The sequence below is a fragment of the Oncorhynchus keta genome, chromosome 9 (genome assembly GCF_023373465.1).
Source record: "Oncorhynchus keta strain PuntledgeMale-10-30-2019 chromosome 9, Oket_V2, whole genome shotgun sequence".
NCBI lineage: Eukaryota > Metazoa > Chordata > Actinopteri > Salmoniformes > Salmonidae > Oncorhynchus > Oncorhynchus keta.
In genome coordinates, this window is record NC_068429.1 from 12,921,247 (window position 1) to 12,929,595 (window position 8,349).

The following is an 8,349-nucleotide window of genomic DNA, read 5'->3' on the forward strand; positions in this document are numbered from 1 at the left end:
TAGGGAAACCACAACCATGGAGATAGGGAACTCATCTTCGTATCTGTGTCATTATAGCACCTGTTACAGCATAGCCAGAGCCATTGAGGGAATCTCCATTTTGACGTAGTCAATTTTCTTCAATATTGGCTGATCCCTGCTGATGACTCCAACAGGGTCACCAGGAGGGCTCAGCCAATGAAGTTGGAAGTCCCACCCAGTTGACTACATTAAAATGGTGGAAGCCCTCAGTGACTCCGCCTAGGATAATAGGGCCTTTTGGCTACTAAAGGCCTCTTTCCCTATGACCACAACACTGTCTGATTTTCGTACGTCACATACGCACTTCCTCCGAATTCACTCGTTGACAACAGGCGGAAATATTAACGAATGTAGACTTCAATTTTTGGTAGCTGGTTAAAGGACAACGTTCCAAGTCCCCCTCCCCCCCAGTGCATGTTTTGGTTTTTGCCCCTAGCACTACACAGCAGATTCAAATAACACTCATCAACAAGCGTTGACTATTTGAATCAGCTGTGTAGTGATAGGGCAGAAAACGCAACGTGGAACCAGGCCCCCCCAAGTTTTAGAAAACCTACTGTAATTGGCTAAGGAAAACAAAGGGTCCAGCCGCAGAAACAGAAAAGTGATGTTTTTATCTCAGTCAAAGGACTCCTTAGTATATTTCAGGGCATGGAGGGTTATCGACCCTTGGGGGACGCCCTAGAGTTCTCTCCAAATCCAATATGGCTGCAATAATAGCATTTGATGGAGGTTTAATCATCTGTAAATATGAGTTTTGCAAATAAGCTACATCTTTTAGAATTGTGTACTACACTTATGACATTTACAACTATTCTGGTGTAATTCAAATCTATTGGGAATACAATATGGCCACCATCATTACACTCAGTTCCAACTTGTGACCAAACCCATACAAACACTGCCCAATAGAGATTTTATTTAGAGGCAAAATATATGCTCCAGTATGAAAATGAAAATTCTGGGGTTGGGGTGGACACACACAGGGGTTGAGATGGATAGCCGATCGCCCTCAAAAGAAAGACATCTTGCCGTGAACCCGGAAGCGGTACACACAGGTGTAGTCCTGGTGACCCCAGTTGCTGAGGACATGGAGCTCCACATACCGATACACTGCAGTAGGGTTCTGAGGGAGAGCGAGAGAGGTCCAAGCATATTTAATTTTGAGAAGTCTTACTCAACCCATTGTTTTGCATACACATTAGCCCAAAAATGTATCATCTACCTGTCTCATTAGCCTGCATCTTTACTATGAGTATCTAATAGTTTATCAGCATTTGACTCACAGGCAATTCGAACGTCTGTAGGGGATCTCCAGCCTGGTCATAAGTAAACATTCCGAGCAGTGATCCCTCTTCGCCGACAGTAGACATTCCCTACACAGAAAGAATGTGAGAGACGTGTGAGGGAGTCAATTAAAAGGTATTCAACATAGCACTAAAACATCCCTGTGCAAATTGTCCCACTGTAATTTCTGTGGTACAAAAAAGGAAATAGTCTCAGAGTAGGAGTGCTGATCAGGGAAGGAAAGAGCCACCCCCTACTCAGAGACACTGTGAATACCGGCACTGGGGTCAAGAGGTAACTCACGTAGACTGCAAAGTCCTTGGGGGCGCTGTCGATGCGCCCATTAGGGGAGACTGCAGTGGAGAGGTGTTCCAGAGAGACGTGGGTCACGTGGATGGGGTGAGACAGGGCAATGGTCATAGTGCCCTGGGCCCCAGGAAATGGCCAACACTTGCCAGGCAGCACCTGCTGGCCCTGGGGGGGGGGGTGAAAGATGATCGGTCTTTAACTCTAGAGCAGAGTTTCCCAACCCTGCTCCTCCAGTACCCCCAACAGTACACGGTTTCATTATAGCCCTGGAGAAACACCTCATTCAACCTATTGAGGGTTTGATGATTAGCTGACAAGTTGAATCAGGTCTGCTTGTGCAGGGTTACGACTGTGCAGGGTTACGACTAAGACTTTTTTTATATATGGAATTGTTAAGATTGTCATACCAAGGATCATTTAGCTATTTGATTTTTAATTTTCAAAACAAAATATAAAACAATTTGATGAAACATTGAATTTGGCATTACTGATATTAGCCCATAGAAAATACATTGTATAACAGATTCACTACATGGAACAGACATTCCCCCCCCCCCCAAATAAAATCTAAAGGAAGTTTGTTCTGAAGTGTTTTGTTATATATCTGAGAAAAAAATGTTTTTTTATTAAATATATGTTTTTACATGTAGTTAACCCCTTACTTTAGGCACTAAACTAAATGACTAAAAGTATGTGGACACCTGCTCATCAACATCTCATTACAAAATCATGGGCATTAATATAGAGTTGGTCTTCTGGGAAGGCGTTCCACTGGAAGTTGGTACATTTCTGCGGGGACTTGTTCCATTCAGCCACAAGAATATTAATGAGGTCGGGCACTGATGTTAAGCGATTAGGCCTGGCTCAGTCAGCGTTCCAATTCATCCCAAAGGTGTTCGATGGGGTTGAGGTCAGGGCTCTGTGCAGACCAGTCAAGTTCTTCCACACCAAATCGACCAACAAATGTCTGTATGGATCTCGCTTTGTGCATCGGGGCATTGTCATGCTGAAAAGAGCCTTCCCAAAACTGTTGCCACCAAGTCAGAAGCACAGAATTGCCTAGAATGTCATTCATTGTATGCTGTAGCGTTAAGATTTTCCTTCACTGGAACTATGGGGCCTAGCCTGAACCGCGAAAAACTGCCCATTCCTCCTCCACCAAACTTCACAGTTGGCACTATGCATTGTGGCAGGTAGTGTTCTACTGGCACCCGCCAAACCCAGATTAGGCCATCGGACTGCCAGATAGTGAAGCGTGATTAATCACTCTAAAGCAGTTGTTGCTCCTAGATGTTTCCACTTCACAATAACAGAACTTATAGTTGACCGGGGAAGCTCAAGCAGGGCAACATTTTGACTTAACTACTTGTTGTAAAGGTGGCATCCCATGACAATCACTGAGCTCTTCAGTAAAGCCATTCTACTGCCAATGTTGGTCTATGGAGATCGCACGGCTGTGTACTCAATTTTATACACCTGTCAGCAACGTGTGTGGCTGAAATAGAATCCACTAATTTGAAGGTGTCCACATATTTTTGTATACACTACCACTAAAGTTTGGGGTCACTTATAAATGTCCTTGTTTATGAAAGCACATTTTTTGTTCATTAAAATAAATTTGATCAGAAACAGTGTAGACATTGTTAATGTTGTAAATGACTATTGTAGCTGGAAATGGCAGATTTTTAATGGACTATCTACATAGGCGCACCGAGGCCCATTATCAGCAACCATCACTCCTGTGTTACAATGGCACGTTGTGTTAGTTTATCATTTTAAAAGGCTAATTGAGCATTAGAAAACCCTTTTGCAATTATGTTAGCACAGCTCAAAACTGTTGCTCTGATGAAAGAAGCAATACAACTGGCCTTCTTTAGACAAGTTGAGTATCTGGAGCATCAGCATTTGTGGGTTTGATTACAGGCTCAAGTCCCATGATGCTTGTGGGGGACGTAGAGCAAAACAGACCACCATTGTGTTCGTGAGAGTCTCATCATAATATCTTGTAGGCCAAACCGTTAAGACATTTGTGAGAACCGGTTTTCGGAGTCTCATGGTCTGACAAACATAACTCTAGCTCTGCCACTTGTCAGAGATATCGGTGGATGTGGTGAATTGAGACAATCCATACAAAAAAAAACATCAAGGTGAAACAGACAGATTTTGATGGGGATTTTTGTATCATGTTAGACTTCTGCAGGCAGACAAATTGTAGGAAAAGGGTTTACCTATATTTAAACATGGTGGTCACAATGACAGACTTCAGAAAGAGAGATATTGGTACCTGGATGACACAGAGGGAGAGGTACCAACCTGGATGACGGTCCGAGGGGTCTCTGCAGGATACCACAGGGGAATCCCCAGGAAGCTCACGCAGGCCGAACGGGTCTGATAAGTCTCAGAGCATCTGCTGGTTACAATACTGCCACCTACACACACCACACACACGTGGTGTGAATATTTCTGTGACAGATACAAAGAATATGCTGAAGTACAGTGATGATGTCACAAACCTTGAGACTCCAAGGCAAAGTCAGGCAGTCGGTCCGCCAATGGACGACTGCAATCCTTTATCAACTGTTTCACGTCCCATCTCTCATTCTGCGAGACACAATCACACACGATGATGAGTTTTTCAAAAGTTGACATCTGCTTATTTCAACAGAAAATAAATCAAATCAACCCACCTGGGCCAGTCGGTCACTCAGCCATTTCTCCATGGCCTCTTTAAAAGCAGGTGTCATGTGTATGTTTTCTGGTGTGGGAGCAGGGGGAGGATGGTTTTGAATGGAGGTCACCTGTTGCTGCAGCTAGAGAACACAGAGATCACGCACATTAAGAGAAGTGTGTGTGTGTGTATATGCACATGTGCCTGCGTGTACGTGCGTGTTACCGTATCACTGGTGTCCTCCAGGGCTCTGACCAGCTGTGTGGTAATGGATTGTTCCTCTTGGAAATCAGACATCTTGCTGCTGAACTCTGCAGCGTCCTGGGCCAGACGCTCTCCGGCAGCAGAGACAGAAATAGAGACACTACAATAGAATAGAATTAAACACAAAATAAATGTATTTTCTACTTTGTGAGAATCCGACATTTGTCTTCTAGAATACAACACAACTTTTTTTTTTTAATGGGCTAGGAGCTATATGGGTTGTTTCAAGACTGGTCCACACTCACCTGTTCACCTTCTCTCTGACGTTGTTAATCTCGCTCCTTACTCCCCTCATGTCTATATTCAGTCTTTGTACCATCTGCTGGTGGAAAAGTTTATTCAATTGAATGCGTTTGTTCATTCCAGAAGGGCAATTATTGATACCACTTCTCAAATGACAAACTGGCAATACTGGCAAAAAGAAACATAGAAAATAATCCCTGGTACTTCCACTCTCATCCGAAAGAAAGAATCAGATAAAATACATAGCTAGACCTGTGTTTTAAACCTTTTTTAAAATCTTGTCATTACAAAGGGATAGGAAGAGTATTCTCACCTGGGAAATGCCTTGGTGCTGGTGTGCTTTCTGTTTAAGGATCTCAATCTCTCTCTGCAAGACAAGCACAAGTCAGATAAATGAATCTCCAAACATTTTGTGCATTCTCTCCACCTAGCCCTCCCGCTCTTTTGTACCTGGATGGTGTCCATTTTGTTTTTGAGAGCTGAATCCATGATAGGACTCCCATACTGTAGAAAGAGTTTTAACTAGTCAACAAGAGTGTTGCCCATGCATAGCTTTCAGCATTCACCCAATCAAAACATCGATAACAGTCTGTACCAAATGGCACTATTCCCTACGTAGTGCACTTCCTTTGACCAGAGTCCACATAAGTGGGGCACTATATAGAGTGCCATGTGAGACGTCACCAGAATGAATACAGAAGAAAAACAAGTGGTCCTACCGTAGCCTTTGGAGTCAGGTCGAGTGGAGAGTCAGGTTGAGTCGGGCGGTTCATTGGAAGGTTGAGGTTCATGGTGGGGAACACAATCGGAAAGACAAATACTGCAGGGAAGACATTGTGGTACAGGTCACACAGAGGACAGATGCATAGGAGGATATTTAGACGTGTGAACATGAATGTGTGGGCCAAAAAGATCAAGGACAACAACCACCCGAGCAACTGCCTGTTCACCCAACTACCATCCAGAAGGCATGGTCAGTACAGGTGCATCAAAGCTTGGCCCGAGAGACTGAAAAACAGCTTATCTCAAGGCCATCAGACTGTTAAACAGTTGTCACTAACACAGATGCTGCTACCTACATACAGACTTGAAATCATTGGCCACTTTAACAAATAGATCACTAGTCACTTTAATAATGTTTACATATCTTGCATTACTCATCCCATATGTATATACTGTATTTTTATAAAATCTTGCCTATGCCGCTTGGTGATCGCACATCCATATATATGTATATATTCTTATTCCATCCCTTTAGATTTGTGTGTATTAGGTACGGTAGTTGTTGTGGAATTGTTAGATATTACTGCACTGCCAGAACTAGAAGCACAAGCATTTCACTACACTCCCAATAACATCTGCTAACCATGTGTATGTGACCAATAAAATGTGATTTAATTTCATTGTAATGTGACGTCACACTCACGGAAGGTCAGGAGAACAGGCAGGAGGAAGATGACAAACCAGGATGGCAAACCATTCGGGAAACATGACCAGCCTACAGGGACACAGTGCCAAAGATAATGCTAATGCTAACAAACAAGGCAAAAGCAAAATAATGAGCTAACGTAACGCTAAGCTAATGCACACAAGACATGAGATTAGCTAATGCTAACAAACTACAAGCAGAGACACTTAAATTAAAAAATCCCTTACAGTAAATGTAATATTGGAGACACACTGATGCTAAGCTAATGATAACAAACAAGGCTTTTTTCTCTTCTTATTTTTACAAGCATATAGAGACATGCAAATGCCAAGCTAATGTTGTCTCTCATAGACACACTGAACTCACTGCAGCTAGCGCTGGCCCTAGTGCCTATCCCGCTGGAACATGGCTTGGCCCTCAGTGGCTCCTCAGAATCAGAGCAGTAGCCAGAGCTGTCAATTCTGGTGAAGCCAATGCTGGAGGAGCTCATGCTGGGCTGCAGGGCCACAGAGGCAGCAGGGGTCACAGGAACAGGGACCACAGTAGGAGACAGGAAGGTCTGCCTTCTCTGGACAGCCCTCACAGTTGGCACCATGCCTGACAGAGGGGAAAAGGGAGGGAGAGAACAAGATGGAGAGGGTGAGGGAGGGAGAACTTTAGGAATACATAACATATTATTGCATAGTATTTCCAATCTACAAAAGTGTCTAACCCAGGCTAGGGACTAATGACTTAATCCTGTGCTGTCAACTCATATGATCATTGTCATGGAGTTGGCAAGACAGAACAAGGGACTAGATAGGGTTTATCAATATAATAAATAAATAAATAAATATATAATCTGGACAACCCCTAGCGCAGGCAGGAAGTGATGTGATGTGAGCAATACCAATTAATTCATCGCCGTTGATTGGCCGATTTGGATTTTGGATTCCCTTATGGCCCCCAGTTCTCATTTTCCTCTTGTTGAATACCCTGAGAGAGACAGTCACACATACATTTTGATTTGATACACACAGTTAAGTGCACTAAGCATCATAGCACACACAGTAGTGATACTCTCTCACTCACTCACCTAGGCACAGGGCTTTCCTTGTAGGAGACAATGGAGCCAGAGGATTCATCATCAGAGGACTGGTCATAGTACCCTCCATTAAGAAGCCTTGCACTTCTTCTAGACATGACTGAGAAAAATAAAGAGTGATTTCAAATGCCAGGCCGAAACTAAACCCACCTTTGGTCAGTGTTGTTATGGGCAACGTCATCTTACTTAAAGCACAAAACTGGACAACAGTTTCAACCTGTGGCAAACATTGGGTCATACAGCAAGTTTTTACCAATTTCTCTTCTGATTGAGTATTTATCGTGGAAACTTTTCTCGCATTTTTTAGTTTAAATCAGCATAGATTGCACGTCGAATAACCCCGACTAAACCCGTGCTTTTTGAATCAAATGTTGCCTTCTACTTACCCGAGTCTTGTTAGCCAATTCATACAGTAATTATTGCAATCTTTAAACTCAGATGTAGCAGCAGAAAGTGTAACTTTGCTAATGAGCCAGTGTGTGGAAAACACTGGAATTTCCAGCGCGTTTAGAATGTTGCGTCTATGGAACCCTAGAAATAGAATGGGGGACGCAGTTTACGTCACAATCAGCACTCCTCGACAAATTTATTTTGATTGACAGCTTTCATCACGTGCATCGGTCTCCAAAATCCATTCGATTATTTCGTTCCCTAATACAAATCAATAAATAAAATATCGCCACATTGCTCTTATTTGTTGTATTCTGTATATTTCACACACGATGGTGACATTTAGCCACCATATAGCATATGAAAACGTCATAAACCATGATAAAAACATTTATTTACAGGAAATGAGCTGTTAAACTGCAACACTTTCTTTGTCTCAGCAAAATGTGTAGAGATTAGATCAGGGATTCTTGAAAGTGGGGCAAATCCTTGTCCGACAGGGAAATTAGATAATGTTGCATTATTTGTGTATGTCATATGTATTCTAGTTACTAGCATGTATGCCCTCACTATCTACCGAGCCTGTATATTGTTTGTAAGCCTATACTCATGGTTATTGTTTTCTCCTATCTTTCCATAGAACCACTTTTACAC

The 8,349-nt window shown here is 42.8% G+C and overlaps 1 protein-coding gene across 4 annotated transcripts; it reads right to left on the reverse strand.

The window, feature by feature from the left end:
• Positions 1–918: 918 nt before the first annotated feature.
• Positions 919–7,861, reverse strand: LOC118387963 (SUN domain-containing protein 1-like). 4 transcript variants are annotated; one of them, XM_035776826.2, is made up of 16 exons: positions 7,692–7,861; positions 7,297–7,405; positions 7,111–7,196; positions 6,588–6,818; positions 6,219–6,290; positions 5,512–5,612; positions 5,243–5,296; positions 5,106–5,159; positions 4,795–4,868; positions 4,511–4,649; positions 4,305–4,427; positions 4,131–4,218; positions 3,931–4,046; positions 1,612–1,782; positions 1,308–1,397; positions 919–1,147 (listed from the first exon to the last, which is right to left on the reverse strand). In XM_035776826.2, exons 2-16 carry the CDS (start codon positions 7,401–7,403, stop codon positions 1,034–1,036), a joined length of 1,620 nt encoding a protein of 539 aa, XP_035632719.1. In that variant the 5' UTR covers positions 7,404–7,405; positions 7,692–7,861; the 3' UTR covers positions 919–1,033. The 4 variants fall into 4 exon arrangements, with proteins under 4 accessions (XP_035632719.1, XP_035632718.1, XP_035632722.1 ...); XM_035776825.2 differs by having other exon boundaries at positions 4,795–4,871; XM_035776829.2 differs by lacking the exon at positions 5,243–5,296.
• Between the last annotated feature and the right edge of the window lie 488 nt (positions 7,862–8,349).

Bases quoted from the DNA above. Each gene is read 5' to 3' on its own strand.
- LOC118387963 (XM_035776825.2), bottom strand. From the start codon at position 7,403: ATGTCTAGAAGAAGTGCAAGGCTTCTTAATGGAGGGTACTATGACCAG. The intron at 6,819-7,110 runs GTATTGCTCACA...CCCCTCTGTCAG, and splicing joins CAACGGCGATGAATTAATTG to GCATGGTGCCAACTGTGAGG. The intron at 5,160-5,242 runs GTACAAAAGAGC...CTTGTCTTGCAG, and splicing joins ACAAAATGGACACCATCCAG to AGAGAGATTGAGATCCTTAA.